The 23,187-nt window shown below is 39.7% G+C and overlaps 1 protein-coding gene across 6 annotated transcripts in view; it reads right to left on the bottom strand.

Moving 5' to 3' along the window:
• Positions 1-23,187, bottom strand: part of pak5 (p21 protein (Cdc42/Rac)-activated kinase 5) — a 58,010-nt gene that overhangs the window by 9,740 nt on the left and 25,083 nt on the right. For 3 of the 6 annotated variants that reach the window (XR_010911240.1, XM_067482166.1, XM_067482167.1), the window contains 3 exons: positions 21,946-22,169; positions 20,284-20,328; positions 1,466-2,305 (listed from right to left, as the gene is read on the bottom strand). Coding sequence is in view for 5 of the 6 variants with exons in the window: in XM_067482166.1 (XP_067338267.1) it covers positions 1,466-2,305; positions 20,284-20,328; positions 21,946-22,149 (1,089 nt within the window). In the remaining variant the exon portion in view is untranslated. Of the gene's footprint in view, positions 1-1,465; positions 2,306-15,532; positions 18,266-18,314; positions 20,049-20,283; positions 20,329-21,945; positions 22,170-23,187 lie in introns of those variants that run through there. The other 3 variants (XM_067482165.1, XM_067482169.1, XM_067482168.1) reach the window with 3 other exon arrangements.

The raw sequence follows: 23,187 nt of genomic DNA, 5'->3' as shown, positions 1-23,187 counted from the left end.
ATGGGGCACTGAATGCTTTGGAGATTGATATAAGGAAAAGAGAACACTTTACAGAAGGTTTCTAGGGCAAACCTCTGCTGTTGCTTTGCCTGGCAGTATCTTTTGCAGCATCTTCACCTATTTTATTATTTTCTATTGTTTCAATCCAGTTGTGTGTTATAATTTTGCTATGAAAAAAATCTGCCCTGGTAAGTTATAAACGCAAAAGCAAAGAGTTACATTACACAGCCACTAAAGCTTGAGTCTCTATGTGGATAAATCTCTTGGCTGTCCCAATCTTTCCCACTGCTGATCACAAGCACATCACAAGTTGCATCCTGCCTATCTCAGGGCAAACACAGAGAAACATACACAGAACCCCAACACAAGCACAGGGAGAACATGCAAACTCCACACAGAAAGGCTGCAGCCAGCCGGGGATTTAACATGTGGGGGCGACTGTGGCGCAGGAAGGTAGAGCGGTTGTCCTCCAATCTTGCCGTTGTTGGTTCGATCCATCGCTCCTTGCTCACATTTCGAAGTGTCGTTAAGCAAGGGACTGAACCCCAACTAAGTTGCTCCCTGTGAGCGTTGGCCAACTGCATAGCAGCTCCCCCATCAGTGTGTGAGTGTGTGTGTGGTTGTGAGTGTGAATGGGTGAATAAGAAGCAGTGTAAAGCGCTTTGAGTGCCAATAGGTAGAAAAGCGCTATATAAGTGCAGAACATTTACCATTTACACGGGGACCAGTAGTGCTAACCAGTCCACCACCATGATGCCTCCTTAGTATTAATATTTTTTAAAGGTTAGCATTTAATTATAGTAAAATAAGACAAAACATAGCACCAACATGTTAGTTTTAGTCATGTCTACTTTGATTTTGTGCAGCTCTGGTTTTTACAGTTTTATTTTTCTCTTCTTTTTTCCCTACCATGTCAATGCATCTCACTTCTTTCTTCCTTCACTAGATTCCTTTGTTCTTTGTCTACTCAGCAACTTTTTTTATAAGTCAGTGCTTTCTGGTCAATGGTTAAAATGAAAATAGACTGATCTGTATGCAATGACAGTGGCTAATGACTAGGAGTATTTCTGTATATAGCAGCCAAGAGAAGATTAACAGTAGATACCATCTAAAATGCAAAAGGATAAAAATGGAAAGTGAGAATCTGAGAGAACTACAAACCATAGAGAGGTAAAGGACATGAAATCTAAGGTTGACTAAAGCTGGATGAGAGTTGGAACTAAATGTGGGGACATCTATGTGATTTTCTATAAACCTTTTTCTACAGGCTAGTCTGGGGTGTGTGGAGTGCTGCGTTGAACCATCTGTCCTGGACAGGTACTGTAAACTGGAGCTTATACATGTCACTTTGCAATTTAAAAATTGCAATTTAAAAATTGCTTAAGTCCATTTTGCTATTATTTCTATAGATGTGTAGAGAAATATTTTACTGGAATCAATGTTTTTTGTGTTCTGTTGTAGTTACCTTAGTTATAGTCTGTGAGTTAGCCAAACTCTCTGAGAGGCGAGGATAGGTATAGGAACTGTACGGATGGGCCTGTGGGGGGTTCTTGAAAGCCCCACTGGCTGCATAGGGAACATTTGGTTCCTGTAGCCCGGAGCCTGACCGAGATCGTTGCCTGATAGCTGGGGTGGGGCTGGTCTGTGTTACATAGGAACTCTTGGGTCGCTTTTCATATTCGTCCCGCAGGCCACCATAGCTCCACTCGCTGTCTGGATAGTTGATCTGCTCGCTGTGTAGCGAGGCACGAGATGGCGTGCCTACTGAAGTGTCTCGGTAGTCCTGGCTGGACGAGCCACCCACAGATGCTCTATAGTAACCACTAGAGCCCACCCCACTCCCCACTGTGGAGGCTACCTCATCGGCTGAGCGCCCTTTGCTCTCCAGGTACGTGTGGTAGTCTGGGGGCAGCTTGCTGTAGTCTGATTTTTGGGGCATAGCATCAGGGTAGAAGGGGCTGCGTATGGGGTGCGAGTGGCCATTCTGTTTGGTGAATCTATAATGCCTGCCAAGAGCCCAGTCCCCATCTATGGAGAAGCCTGGCTTGGCAGGATCCTGAGAGAAGTCCCTGCTGGAAGTGTCAAGATCACAGGAGTAGCGAGAATAGTAATGATTGAACCCATTCTCCTCTGGAGCATTGGGATGACCACTGCTGGATGGTTTGGAGCTACTTCCAGCCTGGTGGGAACCGGGTGGGCTCTCTTTACGGAGGGAGTTGGAGCGTGTTACTGAGATATTGTCAAATTCCTCCAGCAGTCCGTTGATGGACGCATCTTTGGGTGGCCGGTTTCCTCTGACAATGGTCTAAAAAGAAGAACAAAGAAATTTAATATTAATAAACTAGAGAGTGTGCTGCCATGCATTCTGATGGTGACTACCCTGATACTTCAGGTTTCACTACATTCAATTTCAGTTTAATCATTCCTTGCTGAAAACTGAATAAGATGAATTGAAATTCCGTTTTAATCACATTTAGTCAAGGTAAAACACAATTTTTCAGGCTGGAATTTCAATTCATGTGTATCAGGGCTTTGTGACAAGTATGAAATTCATCATTACTTGCATTAAATGAACACCGGTATCATCTAATAGAACAGCAGGCATTTCTCTAGACAACCACTAGTTGTGAGTTGGGATGCAACTAGAAAATGCATGAAGATAAATGGTGGGATACCTTAGATGCTAAAAGGAAACCAAGAAGCTTATTCCTGCCTCATTTCTCTTGTAACAGATTAGCTTCATTTTCAGTGGGCTGATCAAGATACATTAATAGTCGTGACATTCGGTTTAGCGCTCGTGAGGAGCGTGAGCACACCAGCATGAGCTTGCACACACAAAGGAAGAGTGAGTGAGGGGGAGAAAGAGACTGAACACACACATGTTCACATCTGCTTCAAAGCAATGGCAGCTTAAACGTCAGGGGCACTGCTTATCCCCTCCTACCTTGTGTTAAGCCCCTTACACGGCTGAGTCGTGAGTCATGGGGAACTTGTGCTATAGTAGTACTCATTTAACTACACTGTGCGGGTGCATGTTGCCTGTGCATGTAGGCTGTTTTTGTGAGGGAGACTGTGGAGCTCACCACCTCCATACAGTGAAAGTGAGAGCAAAAACCAGACACTCTGCTTTTCTGAACCACTGCATTAGAACGATACAAACATGGTGCGTGACTGCTGAGTTCTGAGAGGGAGGCAAACTGCTGGGATTTATTTGAATTTTAAACTCTTACATAATCTATTCGACAGCTTTTTGTGATGATGAAACAAAAGTGCTAAATTTCATTTGTGACTGTGTTGCAGAGATGTTTCCCTTACATTAGAGCCTCTTAAATAACTCAAATATCAAATACATCAAATTGTCTATTAATTCGTTAAAAGAAATAATCTCAGTTCTGTTACAAATCCTTCTCTGCTTGTACATTGCTATTTCCCTAGATTAACCTCCTCAGTAAATTTCACAGGTATATTGTGTTTGTGCCTTGATGATTTATGATTTAAGGTTTCTCCTCACTGTCTACCTAGTAACACTAATACTAATTCATACTACTTTCTATGATTCATTTTTCTTCTAATTCTTTGTGAAAGCTAATAACAACAAACCTACCTTAATGTTTGCCTGTACACTGCAGTACTCTTGTTAGCATTTTCGACCTCTGAAGGTGTTTGCTGAACCTCAATTTTGCCCTGACAATGCCACATCAGCAGTCACGTCCTTTGACAGCACTCATGGTTCACTGTCACATTTCTTTCATGCTTGTCTCTACTGTAGATTGTTCATGTCACATATGCTGACACAGAGTCTTAGAAAAGGTAGGATAATCATCAACTCTAAGCAAACGTGCTGACACTAGGATCCAAACTCCACTATTTAGCTACGGTACCTGCACATTGTCACTGCAAACACACTAACCTGTGGTCAGCTCATTCATCTACATGTATGTTATTGTGGTATAAAAAGGACAACACAGTTAATAAAAGCAGTATTATCAATTCTTAATACTTAATGGATCCCCTAATGGTACTCTAGTTCCATTCCCACAGAAAGGTCTGACTTGTATCTATAGATCCATTTAACAATAAAGTATAGTTAACTGGGGCTGATGCTAGATCTTGTGTTTGTGGAATCTCAGAAAAAAAATGTAAAAACTGAACTACGTCATACACTGCGTGGAATCTAGTTGTACTTCTCTGATTAAAATGTCCCCATACATTTTATTTGTACCTACAAATTTTAATCTGTTTCTTGTTCTCAGATTCCTGTTTTTACTTAGGCTAGCTAGTTCTTTCACACACTATTTCTCTCTCTTTCTTTTTTGTTATTTGCCACATCTTGCCTTCTTCCTCTTTAACACTCCAGTTGCTTCCTTCTATTTGTGTCCTATAGACTGTTCTGTTTGATGCTGTGAACTGGAACCCAAGGTGAAATGTCCAATAAAAGCAATGAATAAAGTCTCAGAGACTGAGGGTGCAGGATGGATGGTCTTTTAAACAGCTCAGCTAGTGGAAATCTATCAAGCAGTACATATAGGAGGCTTAAGCGGACTTAAAAAAAAGTTGCATGGCTCTATTCTTCATATTGAGCAGTATTTTCCTTCAAATAATGCTCACATTGCATTAATATTGGTAACATATGCGAATAAACTGCTACAAAAACTACTGTTATTGACGTGAACATTATTCTTACACTTCCTCTAAACAGTCCCATGAATTTGTGAAGGTTGTGCATTAGCGAATCCTTGAATGAGTCACATGATGTTATTCTACATGGATGTTGGTGATTCAGAGCTAATGAAATTGGCATACAACAGCAGGAAGTGTCAGTTATCTAATAAAACATAATTTCCATTTGTTTCGTAATCTATACAACTGTGTCAAGGAGTGTGATAGTTACAGGGCATAGAGAGGGCCTGAGAGAACAAAGCGCTGAATGAAACTGGGGAGGTGATGAGGGTGCAGTGGAGAGAGGAAGACAAGGTTAATTGTGTGCCAAATAACTGTCAAGCAGTCAGCATCAAGCCTGAAAATCTTTCCATTAATTTGAATTAGTGAGCTGATACCCTCCTCTGCCCCTTCTCCTCGCCCTACTTCGCCCCTTCCTTACAGCTATGCAAGCGTTGTCCACGGGTTGTGTTCAGCAGTGGCTTTGACAGCAGCCATATTTCACCAGCGTGCGGCGTTGGCCTGTCCTTTAGTGATAAGCTGTAATAGATCTACTCTCTCCACTCACCATAGCCTGTTCAAGGTAAGCACAGGAGAGAGGTGATGAAAGGAGATGAAAGGAGAGAATAGAACAGAATAGGAAAGGAAATTAAAAGAAAGGAATGAAAAGGAAAGGAAAGGAAAGCAAAGCAGAATGAAGCAAAGCAATGGAAAGGAAAGAGGAAAATGAAAGATGAGAGAAGAAAAAAAAAGGATGAACAAAGCATGTACAAACTACATCGGATGGTAAACAACTACCCAAAACTGAAGAAATTGAGTAACAGCTGTGAAGAGAGGGAACAAAGAAAAAAAATTGACATGTGGTTAGAGTGGGAGGGTCGTAAAAAGAGAGCTATAAAAAATGAGGCTCATTGTGAGATAAGTGAGGATTAACTTTGCTGGTAATGAAGGGAGGGTGTGATGGGAGGCTAGAGGGAGGAAGAGAGGGAGAGATAATTAATGAGCCTGCCCTTCCTTTGACTTCTAGCTAGAACCCTGGGTTGGAGGCTGCGCTTCACTGGCCAGCAGGGTCCCGAGGAAGAGGAAGAAGAGTGACTCTGCTCCTCTGCTGCCTGGCTAGTGCCTTCATAAACCATTTAATTTCACTTTTGGTACTAGCTTCTGAAAAAAATCTACAGATGGAAAAAAAAAAAAAAGTAAAGCTTGAAGCATTCTGCAAACGGAGTACATTAACATAACTTAAAAAAAAAATTCAGCTCAATATTTTTGGGAATGTTGGCGACTCATAAAAACCTTCAAAACATTGCAAATAAACTCAAATATAGAAAACTTTTAAATTAAATGCTGCTTAACAGCTCTATTCAACATGTTCTCCCTGTGCTTATGTGGGTTTCCTCCAGAAACTCCAGTTTGCTCACACAGTACAAAAACATGCATGTGAGGTTATTTGGTGACTATAAACTGCCCTTAGGTGTGAATTTGAGTGTGAATAATTGTCTGTCTGTGTATGTTCTGTGTTGGCGCCCTGAGATAGTCGGGGGATCTGTCCAAGGTATACCTTGCCTCTTGCCCTATGACAGCTGGGTTAGGCTCCAGCCCCCCAGGTGACCCCAACACAGGATAAGTGGTTGCAGATAATGGATGGATGGATATTTGTTAATCACAATACTTTTATCTGAAAAAAAATTAAACAAACAAACAAACAAACAAAAAAATGGAAAAGTAGATGCGGCCACATACATATTTATATGGGAAAGTAAAAAATAATATGCCCCATATTGGGTCTTCCTCTAATTTGGCATACTTGGTTAGTCGGACGTTAAATCAACAGGATGTTAGCATGACGTAACTGGCTGTGTGCCTATATGTGCTTTTCCCCTTCATGCCAGAAATGGCAAAGACACAAAATAATAAATGTCTTGTCTCATGTCCATATGTTTGGGTGTTTTGTAATGTTCAATGCAACTCATTTCTCTTTTATTTGTTATTGTATACAAACACAAAATACAAGAGGGAAGTCCACATCTGGGGCTTCTTTTGGTGGTTTTGCAAACTGCAGCCTGGCCTTTCTATTTTTGCGACATAACAGGAATCTTTTATCAGTCATTGACAAGGAAACATCTACACCTATGTTCTGGTAGGTGTTCATGATTTGTTCTGCATTCATAAGTGGTTTAATCGTAAATTCAAATACTTTTGGATTATTCATATGATTCCTTATTATTTTCTAGTTTTCCTGAGTACATCTAATACACAGACATCACCTGAATCTAAACGGCAAATCTCTTTTGTGCATGAATAAATGTAGAAAGAACACACATCTGGCTATGTAACATTTAGCAGCCAGGTGTTCAGTTACTTTTAAACCCTTGCAATGTGGTAAAAGAGCAATATTTCACAGTTCAATGACACAAACTTAATTAAATTAACGACAAATTATAGAATTATATAGAAAACGCACTTTATTATGGTTTCTATAATCTCAAGCCCCCCCCCCCCCCCCCCCCACACACACACACACACTTATTTAACATGTACAAATGATAACTTTATTATTCCAATTTAAAAATATATTTGCGTATGCACATTTAGCGGATAATAATTCCTTCGTTCTCTCCTTTTCATAACAAATCCTAGTCAGCATCTGTAGTCTATGAACCACTGTCACGACTCACACTGCAGAGAATTTACACACACAAACACACACGCCTACTACTGCCACTGCTCCTAAGTGCAGTATCACTGAATCAGTGACTAATTTGTGAACAGAAGCTTATTCATTGCCGTCTGAGAAAGATAATATCAGAGAGCCCTTGAAACAGCAGACAAAGAGACTACTCACAATTCTCCTTTGAGTGTCTTGATAAGGACCCAACATGACCATCAGTGCTGATTAATGATCAAATCAGCTCCTACAGCTGATGCATGCACAATGAGTACAGAAAAGTATTTGAAAAAAAAGAAGGAAAGAAGCATCTTTCATTATTGGGACTTTGCCATTATATTTTCATTATTATCATTACTGATTTAAAATACAACTCCAGTTGTAAAAATAAAAACAAAATGCAAATTTCATCAAACCATATTTTATTCCCAACAGAACATAAACAACATGTCTGATGTCCTCATTCCTGATCCTGTCCATCCTCGTCACTCCCAAACAGAACCTCAACATCTTAAGCTCTGTTACCTCCAGCTCTGCCTCCTGTCGATTCTTCAGTGCCACTGTCTCTAAGCCGAACATCATCGGTGGTCTCACCACCGTCTTGAACATCTTTCCTTTCTTTCTTGCTGATAGTCTTTTATCACACAACACATCTGACACTTTTCTCCACCCATTCCAACCTGCTTGCACTCACCTCTTCACCTCTTTTCCACACTCTCCGTTGCTCTGAACTGTTGACCCTAAGTACTTAAAGTCCTGCACCTTCTTCACCTCTGCTCCCTGTAACCTCACCATTCCACCTGGCTCCCTCTCATGCACACTCATGTATTCTGTCGTGCTGCGGCTAACCTTCATTTGTCTAATTACCCGAGCAGACGTCCACCTCTCTAAAATTTCCTCCACCTTCTCCCTGCTCTCACTACAAATCACAATGTCATCTGCAAACATCATAGTCCACGGAGATTCCTGTCTAACCTCATCTGTCAGCCTGTCCATCACCAGAGCAAACAACAAGGGGCTCAGAGCCCATCCTTGATGCAGACCCACCTCCACCTTGAACTCCTATGTCACACCTACAGCAGACCTCACCACAGTCTAACAGCTCTCATACATGTCCTGCACCACTCTAACATACTTCTCTGCCACTCCAGACTTCCTCATACAATACCACAGCTCCTCTCTCTGCACCCTGTCATATGCTTTCTCTAAATCTACAAAAACACAATACAACTTCTTATGACCTTCTCTGTACTTCTCCATCAGCATCCTCAAAGCAAATATTTCATCTGTTGGACTCTTTCTAGGCATGAAACCATATTGCTGCTCACAAATGATCACCTCTGCCTCCACTACACTTTCCCACAACTTAATTGTTTGGTTCATCAGCTTTATTCTTTTAGTTGCCACAGCTCTGCACATCTCTCTTGTTCCTAAAATCAGCACAGTACACTTTTCCTCCACTCCTTCAACCCCCAGGTAGGTACAAAGATTAGAGCGTTCTTATCCTCCAGCTCCCTCTACTGGATGAAAGTGGTAAAAACAACAACCTGTTAAATCTAAACTGCTCTTTTGCTTTGTTCAAGGCAGCCTACAATAAAAATAAAAATAAATAGTATAATGCTGCAGTTGCACATATGATAACATATAAGATTATTTAGGATAATATAATCAAAGTTATTAGTATTTTTTAATTCATAATATATTTCTATTTAAAAGAGAAAAGAGATTTAAAAAGGGCCACATAATCCCCACAGCTTTCTCAGCTATTTCCTGGAAACACTTTTAATCATGTGTAAGTGAAACAGAGACATCCACTCATTATGCAGTTTAAATATTTTACTTTTTTTTATATATATATATATATATATATATATATATATATATATATATATATATATATATATATAAATAAAACTACATTCAACGTAAAACCTTTACTGAAAAAAAAAACAAAACAACTGTACGGGATCTGTATAATACAATGTTACAAATCAAAACAAGATTTGGGTTTAAATCCTAAAAATGTTCTTAAACTCAAACTGGCCATGCATAACTACATTTTGGTGTTTGAAAAAAAAAGACCAGCGTGATAAGGCAAATGTATCAAGCCACTTTTTCCATGGAAGCAGTGTTCTCTATGCAGCACTCTGCTTAGCTGCTCTGTCTTAGCATGTCAAATTAAGGGACAAAGTACAGTGAGCTTTTAGGTATTTGGATTCCCCGAGGCAAACATCTCCCATCTCCAATATTAATTAGAAAGACTAATCCTGACCTTAAAGCCCAGTTGAATATGACTTCAGATTAGTACGTAGGCTGACAGGTTGAACCACCTGTATTATTTAGCAGAGAAGTTCACTGTTTCAAGTTCTTGACATGTTATTAGTTGAGCTAAAGACAAGGTCTTACCAAACATGAACAGGATTATTCAAGGAGCGGATTATGGCGCATTTCCATGATTAATAGGCTGTGAGCTGACCTGTTTCCTCAGGCCATTCTGCTGCCTGTTAGTTACTGTACCTAATAACCATCATCTCCACATGCTAAGCAGAGGCTGAGCACCAAAAAACTTAAAAAAAAAAAACCACGAATGGAAATGGCAAATCTCATTACAGTGTCAGCTGATATAGAATTGGTTAATGATAATCGGTGTACTGTAAGTGTGTTTATGTGTAAAGTGCAGCTGTAGGAAGACTGTGAATCCCCTTACACAAGTTGGTGAGTGTGTCAGCAATGTTTTCTGCTTAGTGTTTTGGCTTTGTCCCACACTCACAGCTCCCCAGGTGACTGCCCACACCAGTATAACTTAGTCTCCTTTCAATCCCGCTGGGTTTAGCATCAGCTACTCTACTTCTCCAGGATCCATGAGTCACACAGGATGGAAATTCATGGATTGAGGGATGATGTTCAACAAAATTGATTAGTGGTGAAGGCATAATTGAATATACAAGTGTGCCAGTTGCAGTTGCTCTCCTTTCTTTTAATTTTTGCAACCCTTCTCATATTTTTGTGTAGAATTTTAGTATAGTAAAGTATCCAGTTTGCTGTGTAAAGCTTACCCTCTCTGATCATGCGGTTGGAGGAGTTTTTATCTTAGTTTTTTATCATCATGGAACTTTTTCTGCTTCAAGCTATAAATACCAAGCTGACCGGTGCACAACAGCTGTATGGAGGCGGCTCATTTATTTACAGTCCGGAATAGTTGATCAATAGTTGATCAACTATTCGGTCCCAACTGTCACATCAGGTAGGAGAAGACACTGGAACTGATGTACTCAAATCTTCAGAGGCCTACAGCTCTTCTGGGCAGGTCTGACCACAACCTGATCCACCTCCTAGTTGTGTACAAGCCCCTGTTTAAAAGGCAGCCCGCACCACCAAAACAGTGAAAAGAGGGGGTGAAAAGAGTCTGAGAGGGTTGCAAATGCCCTGCAGGAATGTCTTGAGGCCACGGATTGGAAAACACTGATGAGGACATTGATGGACTGACAGGCTGCATTACAGATTACATCAACTTCTGTGTTGACATCTGTATACCAACAAAAACTGTCTGCTGCTTCCCAAAACCAGCCATGGGTCACCAAAGACATTAATATAATCCTGATTAAGAAGAAAGCAGCATTCAGGTCAGGTGACAAGGAAGCAGTGAGGGAGGTTCAGAGACACTGTCGTTAAAGATCAAAGAGGGGAAGGAGGCTTACAGGAAGAAGCTTGAACAGAGGCTCCAACAGAAGGATGCCAGAGAAGTCAGGAATGGCATGAAAAGCATCACTGGATATAAGACCAGCAGCCAGGGGACAGAGGGGAGTGTGGATAGAGCTAATGATTTTAACACCTTTTTCAATAGATTTGACATGCCCCATTTCAACCCTCAAGGGAGCTTCACTACAGGTGCCCACCTCTCACCCCCATGGCTCGAACCTTGAACACCACTACACCACTGCAATGACCATCTCAGCCGAGGAGGTGAGGAGAGACCTATGCAGGTTTTGCCCCACAAACGCTTCAGGTCCTGATGGAGTAAGCCCCAGGGTACTGAAAGCCTGTGCACCACAGCAATGTGGCAACCTTCAGCACATATTCAACCTGAGCCTGCAGGTGGAGATGGTACCTGTGGGATAGAAAACATCCAACCGGGTTCCAGTACAGAAAATGGCCCACCACAGTGTCCCCAGCAAACTACAGACCGGTGGCTGTAACCTCCCACATCATGAAAGTGATGGGGGTCTGTAAGGCTAATGTTTTTTGACTTCTTCAGTGCTTTTAACACAATTCACCCTGTCTTGCTGGGGGAGACACCCCATGGTTGCTGGGATTTAGGACTACCTCAATGACAGACCCCCAGTATGTCCGTCTGCAGAACTGTTTGGCTGACACTGACCTGCAGCACAGGTGCTTCCCAATGGAGAGTTAGAGAGTTACGGAGAGCTTTCTCTTCACCCTTTATACTTTTGACCTCAAGTACAACTCAGAGTCCCGCCACCTTCAGAAGTTTCTGGATAACTCCGCTGCTGTTCGATGTATCCAGGGTGGAGATATCACAGAGTATCAATCAGGGGTGGACAGTTCTGTTAACCGGTGTGAGCACAGTCATCTGCAGCTAAACATGAGTAAAACAAAGGAACTTCTGGTGGACTTTAGGAAGACCAGGACTCCTGTAAATTCTCTCTCCATACGGGAGAGGGGGTGGAAGGAGTTTCGGAGTACAAATACCTGGACAATAAACTGCACTGGTCAGTTAATGAAGCATCAATATACAGGAAAACACAGAGCGGGCTGTATTTCCTAAGGAGACTAAGGTCCTTTAACATCTGCAGCATGGTTCTACAGATGTCTTATGAGTCCGTGGTAGCCAGCTCCATCTTCAAGCTGTGATTTGCTAGGGCAGCAATATTAAGGTGTTAGACTGTAACAGACTGGACAAACAAATCAGGAGGGGTAGTTCTGTTCTGGGGGAAAAGCTGGACCCTCTGCATGTTGTGGCTGAGAGGAGAATGTTGTCCAGACTCCTCTCAATCCTGGACAATCTCTCCCATCCTCTCCACTGGGTGCTGGCTGCACAGGGGAGCACTTCAGCCAGAAACTGATCACAGTCAAGTGCTCCACAGAATGCCACAGGAGATCCTTTCTCCCAGTGGCCATTAACTGTTCAACCCATCACCCTTCTGTAAAAAGGAGGCGGTTTAAATAGTTAAAATGGACTAATAGTATTGTTTTTATTTAATTATTATTTTTATTTTATTTATATTTACTCCTCTAGCTGGGTTTTTTCTTACTTATCCGTAGTTTGTATTTGTACTTGTTTATTGTCTTGGTTTGGTGGAAGTATTTTACTGTCTTTTCTGCTTTTCACATGGAGAGCAGATGTAACATGGCAACACAATTTCCCTATGGGATCAAAAATATTGTTTGAATCTTGTATCAGGTCAGAACAAATCCCTCAACCTCAACCATATTAGTGCACTACAGCACAGATGTCTCTATTCCTCTAAGCACTGGCAGATTTGGGCGGATTCAGAAACCGCAAGTAGAAGTTCATAAAAAATAAAATAAAACAATAAATACAACCGACAGACTACATTCCCGTGTATTTTCTAGTGTTACCAATTATGTGAGCAAAACGGTACATTATTTGGTTTGGTCATTCCTTCCCAAGGACTTGCCAAATGAAATTTTCTGATCTAAAGCTGGACAGAGGAGAGAAGAATGAGTGCAAGAAGAGGAGGAGGAAATCAATTAGATGTCCTACAGTTATCTTCATGTCACATTGAAGACAGATAACAGACAGCTGCCCACTATAGATTAATTACACACCAGTAGTCATTAATCTAAGACTTATCAGCTCCTAAAACATATCACTGCACTGTGGGTGACTGTGGAGCAGGAGAGAGAGAGAGGTTGTCCACCAATCCCACAGTTGTTGGTTTAATCCCCTGCTCCCTGCTTGAAGTGTCCTTTAGCAAGACCCTGAACCCCAACTTAGTTGATCCCAGTGAGTGTAGGTCAGCTGCATAGCAGCTCCCCCACGGGTGTGTAAGTTTGTGTATGATTTTGAGTGTAAATGGGGAATAAGAAGCAGTGTAAAGCATTTTGAATGATAATAGGTAAAAAAGGTTCAGAACAGTTACCGTTTACATGCCATACTCATTCACCACTCATTCTACTCTATTTTCCACTCATTAGGCTATTTTCCTGTTGTCTTTTGTTAACTGATTTTCATTTCACCCATGTCTCTTTTGTCCTTCAAACACACACACACACTTTTATTCTAGGTAAATTTACAATTATCAAAAATATCACAAGACAGACTAAAAGAAATTTTGAGTTTATTGCGTTTACCACTGTACAATGCTGTAATTTGTAATAATTAGCCTTCAATATTTATGCATATTAAAAAATATTTGTTACTCTTTTTCTGCTTGGATACAGCTGTAATCCAGATTGAATAACCACATGGGGTTTATAAACCAACAGATGGATCAAATGTGGCTTTTACTTATTATTCTAAACAATGTGACAGTCATTCAATGCAATAGAGTATTATTTGTGCTGTGAGTTGTAATTTATCTGTCTGGCCACACGAGGATACTATGAGTCCAGCCATTAACTTACTTCAGACAAAGAGAATGCAAACACTGCTGTATACAGTATCCTGTGTTTTTTTCTTCTTATATTTAGCTTGTTATCAGTATTAATACTGTTATGGGCCAACTCAGAGGGCCGCAATGCTCCACATTGGAGTAACAAAATGTAACAGCCCATTTACACCAATTTGTGTTAAACATGATTAGGATCACTAAGTCACCCTACAGTTTACTCATCAAGTTATTGGTAAGGACTTGAAATCCATTACAAGCTTTTAAAGTATATTACATTTTTCATCTCACACATTTTATATTCAACAATCGTTTTCTATTTTAAATTCAAAGATCCAATGTACTTCCAAAAAAACCCACACTCAGACCCTGAAAGGTGGTCGTTATCCTAGACATTTTGAGCTGCCCTGGCAAAGTATGGCACATGTTAGCCAAATTCCCGCTGACTATGGCTCTAAAGCCTCTGTGTAAGGTGATTTGCAGAGTGTGACTGTGAATGGCAGCCGAGAGAGAAAAGAGCCAAAGTGAGAAAGCAGAGGAGGAGGAAGGAATGAGAGGTCTAAATCAATGCCATCTACTTCAGCTCAGTGCCAAGAAAGACAGATGCTCTATCTGTTTCTGTCTGTGTGTGTGTCACATGCCAGCACAGACATGCATCAATCAGCAGTTATTTCCCTTCAAGTCTATTTCTGCTTTGACCAATTTAATCTAAGATCAATGTAATACTGAATGTAATATAGTCAAATTCAAATTAAACTTGAAATTAAACTCTTATCGATCATAGAGTGCAACTTTTTTCTTTTGTCTATTAAGAAGTTCAATGAATACACCAGTCACTGTATATGCGTTTATGTTTATAGTGTCAGAGGAGGTTATCATTATTTGATATTCTTAAAAAGCTTTCATCAAAACAACAACAACAACAATTTCACATGCTTTTAGGTTTGTAATGAGTGGATACATCCACAAGTACTTCGGAGTCTGGGAAGTTCACAGCCTTGGAGCTCATCCAGTGTCATTAATACACATAGCAATAAAATGCCTCCTCAAATTAGCAACTCTCTGCATGCACATGTCAGAACCATAATAGCCAGTTTTCCTTTACAATTAAACACAGGTTTGCATTTCTGCCCCTAAAGGAAGGACTCCATGACCGTGTGAAATCAGAAACACTATCTCTCCAAGCTCTGTTTCCATATGTGTACTTACTGTACAGCAAATGCAGCAAAGCTACAAAAATAGCTCTCTGCCATGCAGCGTAAACCTGCCTTCTTACAAGAAACATGAGAAAACAACCTGCTCTCTGTAGACCTATAATTTATAAAATGACAGTTGAGTAGAGTTAGAAATGCATCATAAATTGACTTTAAACGGAGCCCAATATGTGACCCTTTAAAACACCGGATCTCTATAAATCATAAACTGACAGTAAAAATGCTAAACGGACCAGATAATATCTTACCTGCACCACTTGGTTTGTCTAATATTTCTCTTTGAGTGCTGCAACCTGCTGGCAGTGAGCACTGAGACCTGTTGCCCAGACAAATCTGCATAGCCAGCATCCCAGCATGCAGTCTTAGCTGGCTAGAAATAAAAAAACAGGCAAACACTCCACCTGTAACTGTTTATGAATCACCATCGCCTCCTCAGTCTTCGCTGTTCCCACCTCCTGCTTCAGCTTCTCCGGCTCTTGCAGCACTGCAGTCTTGCTGTTTGTTGTGGTTCCAATCTCTCCTTGCCCCCCCGCCATAATACAGTAAGTGGCTGCAAGTCTGGCCCTCTGCTTCCAAATCAGCTACCCATCAGGAGAACCAGTGATCAAGTTTCCTGCTCTGTTACCTGCCCTGGTGGGCGGTGTGTGGTGTCTGTCCTTTGCTACCACTAACCCACTGACATTTTCAGTAGTGCTCTACAGCTATCACCCTGTCAGGCCCATTGTCATATGTTGTTATTTTTATATGCAGTCAATTAATTTGTCTGTCTATAAGCCACATTGTGACATGTGGAAACAAAGATTTTGTGTCTTTAATGAGTTTTATGGATTAATTACAATAGAGAAGTCAGCAAATCAGATAATGTAACTTGAAAAATCAGCTGAATTTTATTGCCTTATTTATTTTTCCAATTCCAAATTCCAGGTTAAGATATTTTCAATGCAGCTACAGTATAATCGGTGTCACAGCAGAGATGTTCAGCTATTTAAAATATCACCCCACCTCCACATACAGTACATGTTACCCACAGATGAAATACAAGAAGTTAAAGCATCAATTTGGGGATCTAGTGAGAGAGGACATGATGTTAGTGGGTGTGAGAGAAGAGGATGCAGAGGATAGAGTTAGATGGAGGCACATGATTCGCTGTGGCGACCCCTGAATGGGAATAGCCGAAAGGAAAAGAAGAAGGCATCAATTTGGAAAATGTTAAAAATCATAAAGAGGTAAAGAGAAGGAGAAAGCATGCTTAAGCATAAAAGGCACCTCGTAATGTAAAGTAAATCTTCATTGCATAATATTATCTAATTTATACAGGATGCATGTCCTTCTAACTACTCTTTAGTGTATTTATATTTCTATTTTATTTTTAGAAAATAGGTAGTCATTGCTTGGCTGCATCTGTTGAAGGAAGGCAAGACTGAAGGAACAAGTGGAGTTTGGGTGTCAAAATAATACTAAGGTAGATTTTGATCGTGTTTCTGGAGACTTGATAGTTGAAAAAGAGAGGGGATATTAAAGACACATACACTTTTTTGTGTGCATATCATGTTAATGTGATCCTTCAAATTCATTTATCTGTGAATGCGAATTTCTCTTTTGGTGTATAACTAAGAATATATTGCGTCTCAAGAATCATCATTCAATGATTAAATCCTTTCATGTTACTTTTTTCTTTTCTAGCTTACTGATGGTGATGTTCATTTCTTGATTTTTTTAGCCCTGGCATCAAGATTAAGACATTAATTAGCTTTCAATTAAAACATTCACAGGAGTAAAAGTCGATTTCTCTTTTAGCATTTTTACTTTTTGCACTGAGCATACTAGGCACATGTTCAGGTTTCAACTGCTTGTCATACTTGTCATGTCTTTGGAATCAATTTCATCATCTGTCTAAGTTGGTCATGTACAGTATGACATGTCTGCCATGATCCTGACCTTGTGTTAAGTACAGTATATAAACATTACTGCAATGGTTTAATAGAATCCTACTATACCAAATCTGTTCTTAAGTCACTCCAGGCAAATCTTATTGTTGTAGTTTATTTTGTCAATGATATTGACAGATTCTTATGGTTCTGACTCAATGCCCAATTACTACTTGCATGTGTAACATTTCCTAAACAATTCATTCTGTTTCTAAGTTACAAGAACCCTGACATCTAATATTGGTCTTTGGCTGTGGAAACGTGTGCAAATACGCACAAGAATAATCAAATGCATGCCAACACACACTGTGCATACGCACACAGATAGACACTGTTGTGTGTGTGTGTGTGTGTGTGTGTGTGTGTGTGTGTGTGTGTGTGTGTAAATTATCTCCTCAGCTCCACAGGGGTCTGCAAGGTGCAAAATGAGACTACCATTAATAATAGCTACAGCTATGCCCCTGCTAGAGCTAATAAATGCACATGAATAAATGTGTAATCTTGCATCAAACACCACCACAATATACTGTACACATACATGAATCATCAAAACAAGAAATGCAGCATAAAAAATTAAGAAGTTTTGCTTGGAGGTAGATCTAGTGCACCCCTCCCACCACCTAGCACACACACACACACACACACACACACACTATAACTGTTAGAATGAGGAAGTGTCAGAAGCACAATGTTTAAAACATGGAAATGCTGTCTGTAAGGGTATGATTTCAGCCTTTACTTTTGGATTAGCACGTGCGCCGGAGGCCTTTGGGGGGAGGGGAGAAAATAGAGATGAGAGCCAGAGCTTTAAGCAATACTAATGCTCAGCTGAGATGAGCAGTCTGACAACAAGGGTACAAGCTCTGTGAATAAATGATGAGCACACGAGCCAAAGGGCAGAGGTAGTACTTATTTCAGCATGACAGCCATGCCAACCTCTAACTACTCTGCATGCACCTGCACAAACAAAAATAAATTTCTACACACACACACACGCACAATGTTAAACTTTTACTGTACTCTAATCCTATGAGCTGTATGGTGAGGACAGGAATGGAGGTTTGCTAGACTGGAAATCACTTTATCCATGCCCACCTGGGTATGTGCACGCGCACACACGCACACACACACACGCAGAGTTAGTAGCTGGGGGGGTGTGCCAAGCAGTGGAAGCCTTGTGTCAATCAAGTGTCAGGGCAGCCAGGGGAGAAGGATATAAGGCCATGGGTAAGACACTATAAATAATCCAGCCCACCTTGGGAGTCAGGGTCTCAGTCTCCTTTTCATAATAAATCCTAGTCAGCATCTGTAGTCTGTGAACATCTGTCACCTCTGTCAGAGAATTTACACACAAGAGTATTTAAACATGCACGCACGCACACAAACACACCCGACCATTGCTGGATTGACAAAGAACATTAAAAATTATACACGTAAGTACCAAAAAATACTAACAAAAGGTGAGTAACAATCAAATCTTTTGACTTGGAGATAAAATCTTTGTACGCACAAAACGAGTTTTTCCAGAAAGCACTGCCTGAACAATGTCAATGTCAATTTCAGCAAACAACCGGACTTCCTTCATTTGCTTCTTCCAACTAGCATGCTCACAGAGGACATATACACAAAAGTATCAGTGTTCTTCATGTGCACTAAGTGAGAGCAGTTCGACCTTACTGGGATTTGGGAGTAGTGACCTCAACATTGAAGTAACATTGGTTTGGTGATTTTGATATTGCATGTGCTTTAATCCAGTCAGGAGGTCACATTTGTGTCATGTAAGCCATCCCACACTTCTAAATACCAAAATCAGACTTTTTCCTCGTGTTTTAAGGAGTATGTGAAGGTTATTGAGCTTCATAAAATTTGTGTGACAATTGTCTCCTTATTATCTATTTGAAATATCTTTGTCCATTACTGTATAAACTACCTCCTGAAACTTGGCATTGTCTCAAAACTCTGGGGCAATGACTTCAGTCACTGAGATGCATGACATATTTTATTGTCACTTTCTTAATTGCTAGTACTTATAATTTGAGCTATAGAAGAATAAGGCAGATGTATGGATGTTCTACTTAAGATGGTTAATTCAAATCTATTGGAAAGCAGTTTTGTAAATCCCCAAAACTCCCCCCTGAATCTTTCAAGATGAACATGCAAAAACATAAAAATCTGATTATTAATGACAAAATTTGCTTCACCTTTACAAAGATTTCCTTGATTGCTCTCTAGTCTTTCCTTGTGTAACTTGTGTTGTACTTTCTCTGTAGGCTTGTCACCAATAAACACATTTACATTTATTCTTTTGCTGAAGATTGAAGCACCAGCCCCCTGATTAATGGACAGCATGCTCTACTTCCTGAGGTATAAACATGCTGCAAAATACCAGTTTTTATGTGTTTCTTTTGTGCGTCTATAAAACTCATCAATCAACTCAACTCAGCAATCCCTTGTATGTCTCAGCAATACCCTTCCATATGAATTCTTTCTCATAATGACTTATTAATTAATTGTATTTGCAATATTAAAAACAACTATAGTACAGGATAAGAGGAAGCATGAGGGGAGGAGAGGAGAGAAGAGGAGAGATAGTTTTCTTTAACCAGACTATAGTCTGGATTGGGTCAGATCAAGATGTAAATCAAAGGGTTCTTCTAACGCATGCAAACCCTTTATGACATTCTCTACAGAGCAATGGTCTACAGCAGAGCAGAATCAACTGTCATGGCAACATGCACATCACATCTCAGCACCCATTATCATCCCCATTACTATCATCATTATGATTATCACCATCAACGTTACCAATGGCACTCCATAGCAAGGGGAAGAACAAGGGAACATGCCACTAGAGTTTATCTGATCTTTTAAAGGGAGATTCATGCGCATGAAACAAAAGGAGAGTGAACATGAGATCTAAGAAAAGACTTGGCAGAGCAATGTAGTTATGTCATGTGTGGAGTCATTCTCAAGTGTTTCTCCCGTTTCTACTGACAAACGACCTCCACCTGAATGTATGGCAGCAGGCAGCAGAGGACAAATGGGGAAAAACAACTGAGTTGTGACTGTGTGAGAGAGGCCAAAAATAAAAATAAAAATCAAAAAAAAAAAAAAAAAAATAAAATATTAAAAAAAAATAAATAAATAAAAGAAAGGAAAAAAAAAGAAAAAAACAAAAAAAAAAACAGGAGGCTTTAAACAAAGAAAGGAAGAGAAAGTCATACTTTGGGCAACGGCGTTTTGGATGACCGGACTTTCTTGGGAGATATCTGTGAAGGGAGCAAGAGAATTATTTTCTTGTTTTCCCCTCTTCAGAGATATCTCCTGTGGTATATTGCTGTTCTCTGTTGCAGGACTTTTGTGGATGACTGTTTACATATTTCCTTTCAGCAGGACCTGTAAGTGCTTCCTCAGAGCTTGGTTATTAATACTCACAGTTGTGCATTTAATGTCACTGTTTTACATGTACTGTTTAGTTATATAACAATTTTCACTGTCAAAAGGGTTTACTGTTAAAAGTATCATCAATGTCGACAATAGGATTGTAAGCTGGTGTTGTAAAACACACAAGTAAGGGTCATAGATTTTATAGCTGAAGATCAGTGGCACTTTGAAAGATCAAGATGTGGGTCACACATACAATAAGATAGGACCACAGACAGGACATTGGAATAGAAAACGCCACATTTTAAACAGTGACCCTGTGAGAACTGACAAGGCCTAATACAGCTTAGTGTGTGCACATGTTTAAACGACTACAATTAACTAAAGTATTGTTTCAGTTTAAACTGTACACCAATGTGATATGTTAAGAACAAATGAACAACAACACATCAGGAGACACTCAGAAGGGTCAGAGACAAACAATCACCATCACATGGAAGGTAAGGTGGATAGATCATAAAGCCAATAAAAGAAAAATCTGTATATACACTAGCGTTTTTAGTGACTGACACATTATTTAAATGGAAAATTATAACAATTGAATAAATAAGTAAACAAATTACATTTAATAAGACGATCTCTTTAAAGCTGCATTAAGCAATTTTTTAACAGCAGAGGAATGAAAGTCTTTGGGTTTATTGAATGCTTATGGGTTATGGGCCTGTTTATGCAGACCAACATTAAAGTCAACTGTTCAAGTGTGTCATTAATGTGTAAATCATATTCACCGGCCTCTAGTCTGTCTTTCAGCAGCACAGCAGACCATCTTCGTGTATGTTTGCAAGATTTTGAACAACTTTATCTAATACTTTATAACATAGTGGAATAGCTGATGGGGGATCATGCTAAATTTGTATGCTTTTATAACCACTATTCTAAAATTATATCTAAAGACATATCAGCTGCTAGATCATCAACTTTACACCTACTAATGCTATCAGTCCTTTTTTTTTGCCTCAGTTGTCAGTTGCTTAATGATTTTTAATTTTTTCTGGTTGTTTTATAGCAGTGAGTCTCTATATGCAGCAGTAAGACTGTAACAGAAAAACCGTAAAAGGCTGAAATTATTGCATATTATGAACTGAATGTTTCATTTTTAAAAGGTAGGTGGTACTATTTATTCTTGTAAAAGTTAACATACTTGTTTTTGGTGTTGCTACAGATCACAAAATTGCTTAATGCAGGTTTAAGGCAATATAATGTCCAATGATATGATGACAAATTATACATTAGAAAAGAATTTGAATAATGTGAAGTAGGTTTGTGACAGTGGAGGGAAAAAAGAAGTAGAATTAAATATATAGACAGAGGGTGTGGGTAAGCAAGACAAACAAGAATGAAGAATCAAACAGCTACAAAGATGCAATGAAGGTGAGGTGAGCAATGATTATAAATTGTCCCCAGTGCTCAAGTCTGATGCTCTCTATCCATTCACAATCTACCTTCATTGGTGCCAGCTGGATGGGGGTAATGTAAGAGGGGTCCACCATGGGCTTGGGGCGGTTAGCAGTGTCTGCCAGGAGGCTCTGCCATTGCTGTGGCAGACCAGTAAACTTCTGCTCCCGTGGATCGAAGCCCGTGTGGACCCGGTGTTCAAAGTTCGAAGGAGCTGAGATCTCCAGCCGTTTCTTCTTTTTCCCAAACATGCTGGAAAACCCTGGCAAACCTGGCAACCCAGAAAACAAGAGTTGCAGATTAACATTCTGACTGCTGCATTAATTGAGTGACTTGAAACGCATTACTGCTCATTGTCTACAATGTAATCTATGGGAAATATAACACTAAAGCAGGCTGAGTGTGTTATTTATCTAGTTTGCCTCACATTATCAAATGTGCACTTTAAAAATTAACCTCATTACATTTTATGTCATACATTTGGTGGGATCCATTATTCATAAAGAGACAATGCATTCCATTAACTGTCTTTTTTTTCTTGACAATATATTGGACATTTGATTGTTAATATTGGCACTTGACAACAATCTTATATACATTCCAGGTGAAACTAAAGATGGTATTCAGATTTGAAATTAATGATCCTTTCACTGAAAAAGCCAATTATACACAGCTGAGTACAGCTGATATAGTTTGTGCAAATGCCATTAAAAGTCTTTGTTCCCCTCTGCTCAACTTGATGAACAAACTTGAAAAAGAGACATAAAACATATACAAGTAAGGAATCATTTGTTGACTTTTGATGTACTTCAACAAACATGCCTCAGGATCTTTCAGTATCTCACCAACCATCTCCTACTCGACTTCCTATCCAGTGTAAAGCCTCACAGACAGCACACTGTGTTGCACTGCTTGAAAAGCAACAAGGTCTTAACACGTTTAAACGTCAAATCATATTAAAGTTGGGCAATAATAAATAATATAACTTTGCTAATAATAAATAATAATAATGATAATAATATTATAAAGTAAGCACAGATATCAATTCACTTGCCACACTTGTAAGCTGCAGCATCCTAGATTAGATAACTAATTCGAGATAACTAGTAGTAGTAAAAAGTTTGGTGATGTTTTACACGTTGCGTTATTAACTCTGCTACACCATGTTAATGAGAGTCTTCTAATGCTGCAGCATACAAACTGGGAAAGAACAAGTAAAATGTCTTAACATGGTAAAAAAAAAAAAAAACAAGTGACCACTTTGGGTATACATAAACCTCCCCCAAAAA

This window comes from Channa argus, chromosome 17 (genome assembly GCF_033026475.1).
Source record: "Channa argus isolate prfri chromosome 17, Channa argus male v1.0, whole genome shotgun sequence".
In the NCBI taxonomy this organism is placed as follows: Eukaryota; Metazoa; Chordata; class Actinopteri; order Anabantiformes; family Channidae; genus Channa; species Channa argus.
The sequence above is the reverse complement of the archived record's forward strand: the minus strand, read 5'-3'. Positions and strand labels throughout refer to the sequence as shown.